The 18532-nt window shown below is 37.9% G+C and overlaps 1 protein-coding gene across 6 annotated transcripts in view; it reads left to right on the top strand.

Moving 5' to 3' along the window:
* The window catches only part of LOC111596074, an 87745-nt gene extending 69810 nt beyond the window's left edge, over positions 1–17935 (top strand). For 3 of the 6 annotated variants that reach the window (XM_030224399.1, XM_030224400.1, XM_023310129.2), the window contains exon 2: positions 16360–17935. In XM_030224399.1, the coding sequence (XP_030080259.1) occupies positions 16415–16789 (375 nt within the window). In that variant the 5' untranslated portion in view covers positions 16360–16414 and the 3' untranslated portion in view covers positions 16790–17935. Of the gene's footprint in view, positions 1–14616; positions 15107–15141; positions 15307–16359 lie in introns of those variants that run through there. The other 3 variants (XM_030224402.1, XM_023310128.2, XM_023310131.2) reach the window with 3 other exon arrangements.
* The last annotated feature ends 597 nt before the right edge of the window (positions 17936–18532 follow it).

The raw sequence follows: 18532 nt of genomic DNA, 5'->3' as shown, positions 1-18532 counted from the left end.
TCAAATTCAGTTGTAAGCTTAAAACATGTATATTGAGTAGCCAACATGTCGTATACATATTTGTGGCAAATAATAAATATTTGTTTTTTCGACATTTTGAGTTGTTCAAGATGCTGGGAGGCCTCTGAAGATACTTAGCTGCAGTTAAGAGTGCTTAAACATAAAGTAAGCACGACTAAAGTTAAAATACTACTTAGCAGTTACATATATTGCTTTATTATGTTAAGTACTTGCCAGATGCGTTGCAAAGTTGGTAACAAAATTAAGTATACACAATAATGCTTGACAAGTGTATAATGAAATGGAATCAAAGGCAGGCGACTGACAGACAGACAATGAGACGGGAAGACAGATAGACAGACTGACGGACGGACGGACAAACTCCAAGGCCCCAACAATCTGATGTCGTCTTCTGTTGCTTCGTCTCATTTGCACAGAGCAAATGTCTGTCGCCTCATCTCTGTCTCTAACATTGTCGCCGTTGATGATGATGCAATGAGGGGAAGCGTTTAATTAAAAACATTTTGTATACACATTTGCTTCCTTTTGGCTTGTTGCTGTTGTTGTTGCTACTGATGCTGTTGCTGCTGTTGTGTTATTGCGATTCCGTTTGCAATTGCTTTGCCTTTGGTTCACTTGTTAATGATATCAGCAAATTGTTGTTGCTGTTGTTGTTCCAACTGCTGCTGCTGCTGCTGCTGTTGTTATATCTGTTTTTGGCTGTTTGGTTGTCAGTTGTCTGCTGCGCTACGCTGCTTGTTTGTTGCTGTGTTAATGATATTTAATGATGCTGCTGCTGCTGCTGCTGTTGCTACGTCTGCCACGCCCTCACCCGTAAGCTTCCCACAGAGCTCTCTCTCTTTCATTCTCCCTGCCATTCAACAACTGCCATTTGCTGCATATGCACATGGAAATTTGTTTGTCTATGGCGGGCAACAGCGTTTGATTTTGGCCTGGTCTGGCTTTTAATATGCACATGAAATCTAAAATCTCTACCACACAACCTCACTGACCTTAGCTCCCTCTCTCATTCTCTGTCTCTTTCCCCCTTCAATTGTGGCTCCCGTCGTGCATGTCAAGCTCCTTCTCCAAAAACTCATATATTGGTTAGCAGATGCCAGTTATTGCCATGGATTTTGGTCCGTCAGCCCCGCAGGCCACAATCATTATCAGTTTTTGGTTGTCGGTTGTTGGTGGTCACTGCAATGGGATCTTTACATTGACTCATACAAACAGACGCACAAACACACACACACACACACACATGCACAGATTTTACACTGCGCATTATGTGCGTGCATTTTGTGTGGGACTCTCGCATGGTTCACTTGTTGCTTGGTATTCAGTGTAAGGCTCTAATTGATGTTGGCCAGGTTTATCAAGCATTCAATATACATCATCGAGACGTTAAAAACCAAAAGCTGCAGCTTAATTTAACTGCATATAGTCATAAAATTTAATATATTTTCATTGATTTTTATTGATATTTTTATATAAAATTTATAAATATTTTACAAGTGATTTATTTACTTTTTATGAACTACAACTGAAGTGCTGCATATGTATATATGTATGTAAATATGAAATATGTATATATTAAAAGGGAATAATCACTTTTTATTTGCTGAGAGGCAAGTTATGATCGATGGCTCATTTTATGGCTGCTAATTATTGAAAATTCTCTATGTACTTACATATGTTAAAGTAATAGATATATATATATATATATATATATATATATATATCTATATATATATATATATATATATATATATAGATACAACTAAAGGCAAACTATTTGTAGAGTCTCTCAAAGTCATTAATCATAAATATTTCATTTAAAAGGAAGCCTTAAAATTAAAAAATAATCCAAAGTTTTTAATCAATTCTCATTTAAATCCATATTTCACTTTATTTATTCACTCCATTTAATTATATTCAGCTTCAGCATGTTAGCTGTCAAAGCAAAGACATTGTTGATTTTGAACTGTATTTGAATTGCTTGCTGAATGCAATTGCAGCTAATATATTCCTCAATACTTACTTAACTTACCAATAATGTCGCTGTCTCACCTGAAGCTAATGACATTCACTAGGTATCTGCCTGCATTTAATGTCTGTCAACTATCTGTGCCTCACACACGAAATTGCCTGACGAGCAAGCAGTCAACTTTGCTCTTAATTACAAATAGACTTCGCTCTATAAAATAAACTTCACATACCGCACACACACACACACACACTCACAGACAAACACAGACAAGGCAGGCTGACGAAAATTCCCAAATTCTCTGACGCTTTTGCATTTTCAATCTTTTGGCAAAAATTTTTGACAGCGCCAACGTTGAACTAATTTATGCATTTACCCGCTGCGAGACGTGGCGAAGCGCTGCAAGTCAAGTATCTATGAGATACTTCACGGGCCACTCGTTGTTTTTGGCCTGTCTATTGTGCAGTGTATCGTGTGCTCGTATCTGTCGCTCTATCTATTGCCCTGGCCAAAGTTTATTTAATATGCGTGCGGCGTCAAAGATGTTGATGATTATTTCGGCATGGAGGAGGCTGGGGCTGAGCCTGACGCCGTCGACTCATTCAACTTCGTCCGTCTGTCTGCCTGCCTGCGTGCCTGACAGACAGACACGCCCACAATCCATGCATACAAAAATAACCAATATTGATTTGTCGCTGTTACAGTGGGCCATTTTGTCTGTGCTGGTGGTTTGTCAACGCTGCTTGCCTCTATTTTGGCGAATGCTTTTAATTATTTTCGCTGCAGCCTGACGGGATACATGTATGCAAAAAGGCTGTCATATAGCCTTTCATAACCCCGCCCATGGTCATTACACTAAGAGAAACACAATCAAAAAGTTTTCATTTTCAGACAAACGAATTTGAATTTCCAAATAGCTTATAGGAGTTTTGTTCCCTTTGTTGGCATTTGGGTCAGAAATTGAAAGTCTTGCATATTTGGTATTACTCGATTGAATACTAAATAGATCTATTTTTGTATTCCAACGAACTACAAATAGGAAGTTTGAAAATTCAAAAAAAAAAAATATTAAAAAATGTGAGCTTTAAAATCTATTGATTTTCTAAGTATTTATATAAATATGAATTATTTAGCCATTGTCTACTCATGATAAATTAAAAAATACTTGATTTTACTTATAAAAATGTGAGCTTAACTGGAAATAAATATCGTTTGAGATGTCAGTCATGGAGTCTCGTGCAATTAAGCTGCTTTGCCCATTTGTGAATAATTTTATTTTTACAGTTTTACAGTCTAAACAACTTTCATATACGATTTCTCATATGAATATTTGGTTTTAACCGCATTTCGAAATTTCTGCACAATTTCATTATAAATGTAATTTGGTTTCAGTGTAGTCTGCCGCTTATTAGTTTAGTTTAGCTGAGTTTTTATTACGAACCACTTTTTTGTTGTTGATTGTTGCCAAAAGCCGCAGCCAGACAATCGCCAACATTTACACTCACACTGCCATCTCCCTCTCTCTATGACCGCCCTCCTGTAAGTGCATTATTATGCTGATTATTATTATCAACGGTGTGCCAGACATTGCGGCCCAGTCACTGGCCTCTTGCATATCTCATCCGTTCTATTTTATGACTCATAGTTGCCTGCCATGCATCAATAGTCTGAGCTAAGGCTTTGGCACGCCTGATAGGCTCCATTAAGCCTCGACGCAATGCTGCTACCCTCGGTCTGCTCTCCCTCTCTCTCTCTCCCACGGCCCGCCTCATTCTCTCTGGTCATACAATTCATAGACGAAGTTATCTCTGGCTCTCTCTCACTCTCTATCTTTTCGTATTTTTGGGGTTTTGTGTAGTAAAGCGCACTCTGTGCACAATTGAAATTTATAATTAGTAGCCAGAAACACACGCACACACATATCTCTAACAAGCACACGCACACGCACACGCACACTCGCACACGTATGGAATATGATTAATACTTCCGAAGTTATTTGTTATTAGATTACACCAAAGCCTAGCGTCTATATTGTGGGTACTCCCCCTCAATGTTCTCTCATGTCTCTGCGTGGCTCGATTCTCTTCTCTTCTCTCCTCTCCTCTGCTCTCCTCTTCTGTTCTATTATATTCTATTCTATTTTGTGCATTGTGCGTTTCCATTGTTTGGCAGCTTGTGCATTGTTTCCTCTGCTTTGTTTTCTGAGTCTGAGGCTGCGTTCTCTGATAACAGTTTTTGGGCGGGCGAAACCAAACTTCAAATTGAAAACTTTAATTAGAATTATTGTAGTTGTTATTGTTGTTGTTGTTGCTGCTGCTGTTGCTGCCTGTCTGGCGTGCATTGTCAATGACGGACGGAAAACGCGCTGGTAAAGTGCTCGCTCGCACAGACTGAGGCGTCCAAACACTCTCTGTGAACTCTGTCGCTCACCTTTGCCGTCTAGCAGTGGGGCGGCAGGCAGGGCGCCCGGCAGGTGTGTGAGAAAGGAAGGACCATACCAAAAGTTGACGCAAAACTTTGCCTCAGGAACTTGACGCGTGTTCAACATACTTGAGCGCCTCTGTTGAAGAGTTGCTCGACGGTAAACAGCGGGCTGGGCGTTTGGCCATGGCTGGTGGCAAGTGCAGTTTTAATAAGTTAAAAGTTTTGCCTTGGAAAATCAGTTAGCCGCTTAGTTTTCTTCGGAGTTGCCATTTTTTTCTTCTTTTTTGCTTATAGCAGAAGAAGTTCTGGAATGTCCAGGCGGCGGTGGTAGCCCACCCCGACCTGCCCGCTCTGACTATGGACAACAAATGGCTTTTATCAATCAATTCAATTTGGCTTGTTGTTGTAGCCAAACTATTTCCTGCTTAATTGTCAATTAGTGGGCACAATTTGTGCACACTGTTTGCAAGCTCAATCAGCCGAAACGAATACGATATACTATTTGAAATTCTACGCAAGTTCTACATCAATCAATAAAATACAGGAAGAGAGAAACGGGCGGGACCAGGGTGATCAGAGAGATAGAAGAAATAAAAATAATTATTAGAGTCCAATCAATTTATTTATTAAAAATATGGCTGTAAACTATGTATGAGCGAATGCCACAAAATTGTCGGTTGGGACCGCCAAACAAAACCCATTAATTAGTTAGGCCGCAAATTAGTGGAACATTTTCTGCACTATTTAATATGCGAAACGAGCCGAACAATTTTCAATACACTTGCTATGAGACCCATGCTGCATTGAAAACTTTTATGCACAAGATATTTGATTATAATGTCAATTCAGATCACCAGTCTTTAATACTAACAAATATTACTCTACACCTACATCACTTCCCGATTCATTTTGTACAATATCCATTGAAAAATTGTATACCTACTGTAAGAGTATAAAGCAGTCAATGCGCCTTAGATGAATTTATTTATAATGTACTGTTTTTTGTTGGATTTTATGCTCCAGTGTTCGGTTTCCATGGCATATATTTATAAGCTTTTGGCTATGAAATATTTCAATCTAATTTATAATAATATGGTTAGCATTTGATTCGAACTGGTGTTGTTTTTGTTTGAACTCGGGTTAAATTATTGCAGCCCGTTGTACTTTTTGCTAAACTATTCTTAAAGTTCTTCAATCAGAACTACAGCGTGTGATTTTAATTTTTTTTTTGTAGTAAAAATAATAGAAAGGAAAGGAGCAGGTCAAGGTATGGGAAAAATTGTAAAGTTGAATATACACAATTATATTTTTTAATAATTAATGAATAAATAAATGTCTTAATAATAATTCATCAAAGTTTTATTCAAAGAGTTTAAAAATTTTTTTATACTATAAGATCATTATTCATTCCATTTACAAAGCTTAGTTCTATAGGAAAAAATAGGAAAAAAAAATGTAAGACTTTTCGTTCTGCATAAATGATGTTGCTTCAAAATTTATTAGTTTTCTAAAAATTCAAAATTTTCTTTAATAATTTACATTTTTATTTGATTACTGCTCCCCTTTTGTTTATTTTTATCTCTAGCCACTGCTTGGCTAAGATTTATTGAAAAATAATGCTGTGTTGACTAAAATGGCTTAAATTAAATATATATTTACTCTATCTCTCAACCCTTTAAAATGCAGGGGATTATGGAGGGCTTAAGAGTGAGAGCAGGGCGCAAAGATTATAACGACAGTTCGAATTTGATATGTCAAATTAAAGTCAAGTATTTAATGGGCTATATACATATATATGTGAGTATATTTAGAAACAGCAACAATTGAGTAAATATCGTAAAGATGTCACAGATCAATTGTCGGGGAATTGCAACAGACGCACACAGAAGTTTCGCGCTCTGTGGAATGAGTTATATCCGTGGGTCGAGCAGCTCTTTAGGAACGATCATTTATCAATATCAACGAATCGCTACGCATTCGCTTTGCCCTCGTGCCACACAATCCGATGAAAGCGTATTTCAATTTTGACCGCACATAAATAAATTGGAAAGCGTTGAAATTGGAGTCTAGCTGCTGCTGTTGCTGCTGCTGCGTTGCCATATTGTTCTAATTGCTGCCATTTGTTATGAATAAAATCGAGTGAAATGCGTGTCGTTATTTTGAAATCAGCTGGCATATTCAAGAGGGCTGTTGTGTCTAATTGATATTAAATAATAACAGAGCAACAAACAACAGCAACCTGTTACGCAACAGCCCAAAAAACATATATATATATGTCGTGTATATATATATATTTTTTAATAAATGCAAAGCCATAAATAAACTGACGCCCAGGTACAAAAATGGGGCAAGAGAAACAAAATAAACGAAAAAACACGCAAATTAATAAAGAACCCCAACACAAAGACGAGAAAGCCGACAGAGCAAAAAAAAAAAAACAAAAATCTTTTGTAATTTCTCAAATTTCTCAAACGTTTATCATACGATTTGTATTTTGTTTCTTTTTTTTAATAATCTTTTTTTGCCACATATTTTATATATATTATTTACGCATATTACAGCCGCCTCGCTGGGCAGCGTGACTAATTAAGCAATTTCTTAGCCAATCTCAACTTGGTTTTTGGTTTTTGGTTTTCTGTACACTCCCCAACCAACCAACTCCGCCTATCGTCTTCCGTTTATTTTAATGTTCAACTTCACTAATTATTTATGGCTTTCCTGATTAAATATATATATATGTTTTTTTTTTTTTGTTCTGATTCGGCCTTTGTTGCTGTGTTGTTAATTTATTTTTTATTTCTTTTATCGCCTCGCCATACGAACTTTAATTTTATTGTTTGCTCCATTTGGAAATCTGTGCAGCAGCAGCAGCTAGTGAGCAGTGTTGCTCTCTTTAGTAGCTTCACTGTGCATTGAATTATATTTTAGATTCTTTATATATATACTCTGGGAACATATACGAATGTATTTTAATACATCGAAATTTTAATTAATATTTAATAAGTATTTATGGGACTTACGCTCGATTCACAGAAACATTGAACATATTTCCTTTGGTTTTTTATATCTTGACCTGACTTGGTATTCTCTTCATTCCGTACTTCTTTAGTCAGGCATAGAAAATATTGTAAACAGAAATATGTTTTTATACATATTTTTTTACACATATTTTTATATATATTTATTTAGATTTCTTTTTTATATATTTCTATCATATTATTTTCGTTAATCGAAATACATTCTCGTAATGAAAATATCCATTTATAGAGTATTTAAACTTCAGTAAATTATTTATTTTTTTCTGCTTGTTATTTTTATATTCTTTTATATTTTCAAGAAGTTTAGTGCTTCATTAAGCAGTTCGAACCGTCTTCGAGTTTTGTTTTAAGTGCGTTCTTAATGCTCGTTTTTCTTTGTGGGCTTCGTTCTTTCCATTTTCATAAGCGCGTAATTTACTTAAGCTGCTTTGGCTTAATATGCGCATTTTAATAGATTTGTTCCACTATCGTCAAGGCAATAAATTATAAAATTCCTCTCTCACTCTCTCGCTCTCCGTCTTTCTCAACATAGTCCAACAGTTTCAAACTCGAAACCTATGCCTCGGCTCGCTCCCCTATTTACCTGGCCTACCTATGTGCATGCACTTGCTGTATTTTGCTGCCTGCCTGTTTCTGAAAGCTATTGAAAGCGGCTGAGTGCCTCTAAGATGCAACTAATGATAACGACAGAGCCGCAGTTGAGTTGAGTTGAGCAGCAGGCAGAAGGCAGCCGGCAGCGGGCAGCAGTTATGCAGTTGGGAGTTGGGGGTACCACGATTAAGCTGCTTACCTCTGGGGCGTAGCTTTTTGGGTGTAGCTGGCGCATCAGCGACCTCCACGCACACAGACACAGCTGACAGCTCAATGGACGCTGCTCCCCCGCTATGGGTGTGTGTGTCTTGGTTGTGTGTGGGTTGAGTTTGTTTTGTGTTGATTTACAGTTGGCTCCATTCATAATTATCAACATCGGGCGGCGGCAGCGTTGCGCTTTTTCACGCTTTGGCGGCTCATTAAAAGCGTTTCCCCCTTTGCGGCATCTCGCGCAATGCCACTTGCCACGCCCCAGCGCTCAGCTAGTGGGTGTGATGCATGTATGCATGTGTGTGTGTGTGTGTGTGTGTATGTTCGTTTGGCATTAGAGTTTGGCATCACAGTTATAAATTATGTTTGGCTATGCACAAGATTGATAGCTCTCCATAGGCCTTGCCAGTGCCAAACGCCGTTAGTTGTTGCGCCTTGTGTCATCTGCGCCTACATTTTGCGGGCCGTGTGTCTTGTGACCCAGTTAGGACCTTTAATTAGCATATGCAGCGTTGCCAGCAAGCATTCGCTGTTTGCTGTTTGCATAGGCGAGCGCGTTCCGCTAATTTTCGTATGACACAAATGCACGTGCCCCAGCATCTATATTCACATCTACATCCACATGCATATTCACATTCACATTCACATTCACATCTACCTGCTAACGCGTTCTTCACATATAGTCGCCATATCCTCGCAGCGTATTTCTTAGCACTGCGAGAGGGAATTTCAAATTTGCGGTCGCTATTTCGAATGCATGCGTAACCCCCGAAATTGTGGCAGCCAACGGGGCAGAGACAGCCGAGAGAGGGATTTTGGGTTAGTGTGTAGCAGCTCAGATACGACAAGCGGAATGCTTAATGCATTAAAGCTTGCCTTATCATTATTATGATGCTGGAGTTTAGGTTTAGGTAAATATTTGATCAATTTGCTGTGAATATCTTCGAACTTGTCTCTAAGATTGTGGAATATGTTTAAATAGAAAAAAGAAAGAACAAACGATAGATTTAAAAAAATATAAATAGAAAATTCCATTCATTCTTTACCAACATATCGAATGACTTATTATACTTATAAAAAAATGTATTATATTTTCATAAATAATTAACAAAACGTAATTCTTGTTATACTAAATATTATATTTATATTTGATACACCTTTTGATATTTGTATTCGAAAATATCTTACGTATCTCGTAGTACTTGCAATTTTTTTAGGAATGCTCGAGGGAAAAAGGTTTCTATAAGAAAAAGGGGCAAATTTTGGTCATTAACAAACAGTTGTTGGATAAATTTTTTTGCCAAGCAACACCTTTTTCATTACTCAGTAATTTTCACGCTGTTTTTCTCGCTTTCCCTGGCTCAGTCGAAGCGGGCCTTAAGCATTCCTTGCATGCTCGCTGAGCCCTAATCCCAAGCCCATCTATCAACTCTGCTGCTGCTGCTACAAAGCAAATCCAATTCGCTTCAGGTTTTTTTCTTACTTATTCTACTTCTTTTTCGTTTTCTTCTTACTGCTGTTGCTCGTGGCAATGTATACAACAATGGCCGCAGGTCATGCAACAGAGCCAAAGCGAAGCCAACCAGCTACACACAAACCACTTCAATTTTCATGTAATCTCTTTAAATGTGAAACAACAAACAGCAACAACAACAACAGCAGCTATAGAGAATCGCATACAACACACATGACAAGCTGCACTTCAATTGAATTCCCTCAAAAGTTGTTACAAATAAATTCTTTGCGAGTGAAAATAAGAAACTTAAATGAGTTTCAATTTCGTGAGTGTCCAGTGCTTCAAAATGTCTCTTCACGTGCAGTTAAAAATTGTATAAATCTATTAGATGCTGATGTCGTTGTCGCTGTTGTTGTTGTTGTTGCTGCTGTTGCAATGTCACAGTCGGCTACACTTTATTTGATTTCATTACGAACATTTTTCAGCTTTTGTTGACAAAGCGTTCTGGACAGAGAGACACAACGAGTGCGAGTCCATATCACACTAGTGTGAGCGAAATGGCGCTATGCTCCTTTTATTGCTTTTCACATACATATGAATGTATGTGCATGTGTATGTGTGTACAATCAAACATTGATGTCAGAATTTAATATGCTGTATAAATCGTTTTGAGCCATTGACACATTCATGCATTCGCTTCATATTCGTAGAAAACATCTACGGATACTCAGTTACTCAGCAGAGTATGCTTGACTAATTAATATTCTGTAAAGCACTATATATATATTCTAGTTCTTCTACTCTATAGCTTTCCTTAAAATGATCCCTTAAATAAAATATGTATTTAAAGTTTGCTTTACTTCTATATTATGTTCGACAGTTTGCTTTCGATAATAATCGATATATTGTATTGACTTAATTATTAAGAAATAATAAATTAATTATTAATTATTTAATTATTAAGAATAAATAAATTTATGATAATGATAACGTTCAATACTAACGATGCTCGCAACTATCGATTAATATGTCGTAAATCCTTGATTGTACATGCTGAGCTCCTGCTGTCTTATATCACCCAGTGCCTTTAATTGCGTGGTATAAAAAAGCAACGAAGAGTCATGATATGGTCGTAACGCACTGCCCTATATGAAAAAATATTTATATTTACACGCAGCTCACACACACTCACACACACATACATGCACACTCAGCACACAGAGAAGCAAATTCTTATTTTTTTATACGCTTTTCGTATTTCTTTGTTTTGTATATAAAAAAATAAAAGTTGTTCACTCTTATTGCTTTTCGAAGCTTTTCCATTGGTTCACATTTCATTTATTTTCACTTGCAGTCAACTCAACAGGGCGTGTGTGTATGTGTGCGTGTGTTGCTGTATCTGTGTGCACTTCACAACTTAATACACTTTATTATTGAAAATATTTTTTATTACCAAGTGGGCTGTGTGAAGCGCTTTCCCAGAATTTGGCCCTGACACGCGGCACATAGTTTGCCCCCACAGCTTGCTGTTGTTGTTGGTTGGCGCATTGATTTGCTGCACTCGTTCCATGAAGTACAAATACCAAGTACAAAGCACTTCTCTCAACAACAACATCCAACTCTCTGCCCCATTATACGCATACAATTTATTTCGTTTTTCGATACCCTAGCATTGGAGTATGACAATAAAACATAGATTCATCTTAATATTGAAGGTATAGTAAATAGAGTGAATTAGAGTAAAGATAAAGTAAAATATACTAACTGAAATTTATCAGTCAAACTATGAACTATGGATTGAAAATTATATTTGAGATCTTCGTTTGGTCTGATTCAATATTTAATTTGCTTAGTTAAGATATTAATATTGTTCATATTAGATTATGAAACAGTAATATACAAAAATTATATTTATATTTATTTTAATAAGTTTCCTGCGCTAACTTTACATCTTAACTAAATCTTTCGCTTTTTGAGATATTTGAATATATTTTATATAACATTCATACGCATATCCTTTTCTCTAAGTGTATTTAATCTTCGGCTAACTGCACATATAAATGTATATATTTATATATATATCTTTTTATCTATATAATGTTTTTCCTGCGCGGATTTTGATATTCATGTTGCATGTTGCTGACTTTTGAAGTTTTTGGCAAGTGGAAACTTTTTTTGATTATTATTTTTTGGGGTTTTATGCGGCTTTTTTCTCGCTTTTTGTGTTCTGCTCCGTTACGTTGAGGGTTCAATTTGTTTACTTTAATTTACATTTTGTGTTTTGTGTTTTTTTGCATGTTGTGTTCAGGGAATATATTGGAGCAGTTGCGTCTGTGCTGATTATAGCTCAAAAGTTTTTTTGTAGGTTACGCGATTGTTTTATTTTGTTGTTTCCGCTTTTTATTTTTTGGATTCCTATGCAAATGGCGCTTTGAGCCTCTTTAATGAACTACTTTTTGTGGCCGTCCTATTCGACTCTGTTTTCATTCAATTGAATTGTGCGTGTGCCACGCCTGCTGCTGCCGTTGCTGCTGCTGCCCAACCTTCAGTTCCCATGCGCATAATTTATGTGCCCGCTTCTCACTGGCTCATTTGCCAAAGTTTCTAAATATATTTATATATATATATATATATATATATATATATATATATATATATATATATATATATATATATACAGGACTCGCTCGATTCGTTTCTGTGTGCGTCAGTTTGATAAATGATATCAATTTCTTATGAACTCTACAGCACATAAGTGGTATAGTATTTTCTATAGGCGTCAAAGTTTGTTTTGCCAATTTTTTTGTTCCTTTTTCATTTCTGCTTCGTTTTGTTTCATTGCACGTGTGTGTGTGTGTGTATTTGTTTTGTTGTGTTGTGTTGTGTCAGTTGCTCAACTGTCGTCATTTTGCCAATTTGACACTTTTAACGTCTGCGCACTTGAAATTCAAATGCTCCCCGGCGCTTGACAGTTGAGCATATGAATTTTTAATGGGGCATGTGGCAGGCTTTTAGAGGCACGCGAAATCTACATATGGTTAAGCTTATCAATATGCTAATCGTTCAGCTCTGCGTCCCTGTATGTGTGTGTGCGAGTGTGAGCATAATGTGGTATGCTAAGTAACGTACTCAGGTGAACTCTGCTTGTTAGCAGGTATCCGCCAAATGCGCGCGTCTCCTTTTCTTTAAGCATCACAAAGGGTTTTTCGTAATGGCAAATGTTGGCTATAAATAGTAAGGCTTCAATAATTGATGCGCACATTTGGCCCAAAGTTTATATTTAGAAAATGTTATATTTCCCAGACGGCAAATTAAAGAGGTTTGCTTAGAAGACGTAGAAACCAAAAAATAAACCAAATTTAATAAGTTTTTGTCTTTAAATCCTTCTTCTTAACATTAATGATTTAAGTTTTGTAATTTTATATGCTGCTTGGCTTAGCTTATGGAAAAGGCTCTTCAATTTATAGTTAAGAAGACTTTCTAAACAGAAACTTTGATGAAATGTCCTTAAGAACTGATTTCTTTGGCATCTTAGCTTACATTTCTAAACTCCAGCGAAACTCATTTGTAAAACCTAACGAAATTGGTAATATTACTGAAGCGTCACCCCTTTTGCTATCCATTTCCCTTTTTATCTTATTGAGTGTATGATACGTTGATAATTGGGTTAAGTGCTTCAGTGCAGCTCGCAGCTCTGCTTCTAACTAGCAGACTATCAGTTTCAGAAATGCTTTCGGCCCTGAGCCTAATCAAATCAACCATTTTAGCTGCCAACTTTTACCAATTTCACATAAACTAGCATTTCTAACGAGCCAAAAATTAAGAAAACACAAAAACCAAAAAAAAAGAGTAAAAGAGAAGAAGAAAATGAGAACATTTTGATGTGTGGCCAGTTGGCTTCCAGGCCTTACGGCTATTAGCCCAGAAAAACACACATAAAGAGCTGTGCAACACATTAGCCAGAAACGAGACTCGACGCAGACCCACCAAGTAGCCAGACGACAGACGACAAAAGCAACCAAAAAAATTGCCGCCAGCCAAAACAGTTCCCAGACTGGCGGTGGCATGGGCAGCGAACTAGAAAAACTTTTCGGACGCTAATCTATAATGCTGTCAGCCATTAAACATTAAACAACTGAAAAACCAAATTTGTAACTCATTAAAAAATAGAAGAAAAAAAAAAAGAAAGAAAAAAATGAAACTAGCTGAAAGTGAGTCGAAATGACTGATAAATGCCACTTGGCTGCTCTCTCGGCTGTCTCATTTGGGCTGCCAAATAATATTTAATTATAAACAAATAAACGCGAAACGTCGAACAACTTTTGAGTGCCCGAGGCAACTCAATGGGGTCGTATCTAGACATTTTTGTTGTCGTTGTTCTGTTGTTTTGGGACTGCTGTGCTCGTAAAAGGTGCAGAGTGATTAATTATATGTCAGTGGAATTAAATCAAATATTTGAGTTGACACACACACACACACACATACACTGAGAGAGAGACAGCGAAACGAATGGGCTTTCGGGTATGGACTCGCTGCGGCTTATCTGTCTATACGAAATCACGAAATGCAAATAAAAATGACTTCAAAATGCCATAATAATTTTCCGAAGCGTGCATGAAAAATTGAAAAACCAACGAACAGAGTAGCTAGCACAGTCCGAAAGATAACAAAATTCTCAACCTTTTCCGCTGTTAGATCAACCAAGAAAGCAGACGACAGTGTGGGTTAGGGCGATAGAGAGGTAGGCAGGCAGCCAAGCAGCCAGCCAGGCAGGCAGGCAGGCAGTCATGACAAAGTACAAACGAAAAGAAAAAAAAATGAAAAGGAAGAAAACATTAGCATATATCAATGCCAAATGCAAATAAATCATCAATAACATTTCTTTTCCACTTATGCACCACTTACAGATACTTAACCGCGAAGACAAAGACCGTGGATCGGCTGCAGCTGCATTTGTATTTCCAAGTTCTTCGTCATTTTCGGATCTATATACACAGGAGCCAGAGCAGGAGTAGAGCGGCGTGTATTGTCATATGGCTGGCAGCATTTGGAACGTTGCCTTTTGCATAAATTGACGCCAGGCGGATAAGCCGAATAAGTTGAGCAGCAGCTGCGGGGGAGGCAAATGGAAAGCCGAAATGGAAAGGCAAACATAAAGCAATTTTATGCGTTTTTAAAATGCGTCAATTGACTGAGACAACAAAAGCGCGCGCGAGCGTCTGCTGCCGTTAAATTCAAGAGAATCGCATGTGAGCACGTTTCCCAGCAGCAAAAGGGAGACGCACAAATCAAATACGACGCCGTATAAGCATATCGAATAGGAGGAACCGCAGGACCAAGACCCAAGACGTGGCTGATAAGACGCCGGCGAGGGTGCCGGGCAGAGGACGCTTGATGGTTTGTTGACGACCAACAAAAAGTTGTTGAGCGTGTAAACATTGGCAGCATAAAAAGGAAGAAAAAGGGAAAAGCGAAAAGGGAAAAGCCAAGGCAAAGCAGGCACCAGGAGCAGTACCAGCAGCAAGGGAGCAGCAACAAGAAGCAGCGAGCCACATTTATAAATGCTCTACAGTTACAAATTGTAGCCACAGCTGTGCGTGCGTATGCGAGTCTGACTCTGTGTGCGTGTGCGTGTGCGTGTGCAGCACATGTGCTGTAAACCATTTATAAATGTAACAAAAAAGCAGACAAAGCCAGTTGGGCGCAAGTGCAATGCATAAATATAAACAAAAAGATACAAGCTGAAGAAGGAGCTAAACAAGCTACAGCAGCAGCAACAACAACAACAACAGCAACACAGTCAGGGGTAGCAGTGCGAGCTATAAACAAAACGAAGAAAAAAATCAATATTTTAAAGCGCCAACGAATTACAATTGTATCTACGAGATACAATTTAAAAGAGACGTGAATTCCAGTTCCAATTCCAAAAAAAAAAAACCTGTAAAAAATTGGCAATAGTATCTATGAGATACATTAACGCTGTGGGTGTGTCGCGAGTGTTAAAAAACAATACACGGCGTGCAGTGCATAAAATCGTGAATTTATGTCTCAGCAAATGCAATTCGCAGGCGTAGATACATTTGTATCTGCAAGTTGCAGTTGTGACAAGTGCAGCTTGACGAGCCCAAATAGCCCAGAGCAACGGAGTTCGTGCATGTTTCTGTGAGATGCATAAGAATTTGGACTTTAAACATTAATATATAACAAAAGTGAATTACCGAAAGGAAAATACCTGAGACGTGACTTCTCTACACAAAGAAACATTTGTATTTTTAAGATACTTTTGCAGAGTGTTTTGACAACAACTGCCACAACTGAACAATGAAATAAGCTAAATAAATAAAGTGTCTAAACGAGTTCTTACCCAAAAGATACATTTGTATCTTAAGCCACATTTAAAGTGCTCATAAAATATGTAGTTAAATACTTTTGTATCTATCAATAAAGTTTGCCAACACTTGGCAAATTTTGCACAGAAATCGTTTTAAAGCCCCAACCCAAATTTTAGTGTTAGCATTTGGACAAACAGCAACGCCAAATTGCAGGCAACAATCAGCTAAAATCAAATCGAATTCTAAACGCAAAATCCTCTAACGCATTTGCACCTGATAATTCAATTTTGGTTTTTTTTCTGTTCAATTCATTTGCAGAGAATTCACAATTGTCGCCAACGGAGCCACACAGTCAAGCAACAACCAATGGAACATGTTGATGCCGATGCTGGAATACAACAAACACATTGCCAAAATACCAAATTGCAAAATGAGGTCGCTTAGGGCGTGGATGCAGCAAATGCTGCTATTGCTGCTGCTCTTTGGCCACTGCGATGTCATCCGGGCGCTGGACAATGCGTCCGGCAATGGCAACAACAACGGCGTAGGCGGTGGCGGCGGCGGCAGCATCAGCGGCTCCAGCTCTATTGTGGGTGCGGGTGGCACAGCATTAAGCGGACCTCCAGGCGCCCTGAATGCCAATCTCACGGATCTAGGCAGTCCCGGTGTGTATAATTCGACAAATGGTTTAATGCTAATTACATGTAGCGCTGAGCTGTTTAGCTGTGAACTCCCCAACCAAATTTGAGGCGACGCCGCCATTTTGGCTGTTTCATGATGTGTGCGTAATATATTGTGTGTATTGTTGTGTTTGTGTGTGTGTATTTTCTTGTGCGCATTTCCGGTTTCCGTTTCCGCCGGCCACTATCCGGTTGCCTTGGCAAAAAACTATTAGCCACTTTTAGCTAAATAACCACGCCCAGCCAGCCCAACTCTTATATACTTAACAGCTATGCTCAACGCACACATACACCCCCGCACACACACACATACACTAGCAAAACACTAAGCATCAATTAACCCAATTTTCAGAATCCATTTTCACCTGGCTCGGGTGCTGCTCTCTGAGCTTTAGCTTTTTCTCTATATACTTTTTCGAGCCACACTTCTTTCATGTTTTCTTTTATTTTTTTATATTTTTGTTCTACCTCCGTGCGATGCAGTAGCAGTGTGTTTAGCTTAGCTGTCCTTTTAGAAATATTTTTTGCGTATTTTTTTTTTCGTGTATACCCTGGCCAACAAATGCTGTTGACTGTGTAAGCTGCCAAGTGAAGAAATGGCTTGTTTATGGGAAAGTTTGAAAGGCATTTATACGCATCGCAATACGTCTTCATATATAAGACATTTATATAACCAATTTTAGAGAGAGTGTAAAGAGAAGTTAAAGGATAAATTTCTGATTCAGAAAAGTTATAAAATTTAATCTAGAAATCGACTTTAAAGACGCTTTCGCTAGTTCAAATAGAGTTTGTTAATGAACTCGATGTCCTACGGGGTATCTGCTGGTCGGTCACCATCGACTAGAGTGCAGACTTATTCTGCTGCACCACTACACCAAATCCCAAGTGGCGACGTCGCCGTTCGCCAAACTTTAATCCCAGAAACACCATCCATACATAGTATATAATGTGGCTTGCCTGCCCGCTTGGCAGCTACTCGTGGTATTTGTTTTCTCTTTCTTTCTATTTCGCAGGCGCTGACGTGTTTTGTTGTAGTTTGGTTTTGGTTTGGTCTGGAGGATTGGAACGTTGTGGAACGCCTTCGTGAAAGCTGCCAACAATAATAACAATAATTAATCTATTGACTTTAATTTGCAGCTTACTGAATAATGCACATAAATATTACAATTAATTTTTTCCAGCATTTAACATTGCATATTTTAATAACTATAAAATGGAATTTTCATCAAAATATTTCCTCTCATTTATATATTGTTTTTTTTTTTCCTCCACCCACTCATTCAGCGTGAAGCTCATTACAAATTGATGAGCTCGTAATCAGCAGCAAATATTTTTAATAATTTTCATTTCAGCTTACATTTTTTGCACAGGTTTCGCCGAGCTTTCGATTCGCATTGCATTTAATCATAAATAATTTATGCTTACACATTTCACAGGTTCTGTGCGTGTTTATATTAATCTAATTGTACACTTTGATAGAGTCGTTTTTCCCTTATCTCTAACATGCGGGCGACATTGGCCTAGGCAGCTGGAATGAAATGCAGTTCAACAGACGTTTGATTGATTTGGCATCGCGGCATTCATCAACCCATATAGCTATCTAGAAGCAGCTGCGGCAGATACTTTGGGATTACACTTGGGATTGTCAAGTGGTAAGTTTTATTGGGTTCGCCCTTCAGCTATTTAGCAACAGCATTTGACATACTTTTATGAATCTAGGTGGTTGCAACTTCCTCAACACATACGGGCCACTCGGAAGTCGTAAAACTTTTCGATAGAAAGATGATAAAGCAACAATGAAACAACTTCAA

The sequence above is a fragment of the Drosophila hydei genome, unplaced genomic scaffold, assembly GCF_003285905.1.
Source record: "Drosophila hydei strain 15085-1641.00,03,60 unplaced genomic scaffold, DhydRS2 tig00008114-arrow-pilon, whole genome shotgun sequence".
Classification (NCBI taxonomy): Eukaryota; Metazoa; Arthropoda; class Insecta; order Diptera; family Drosophilidae; genus Drosophila; species Drosophila hydei.
Note: the sequence above shows the minus strand (reverse complement) of the source record. Positions and strands in the feature narration are given on the sequence as shown.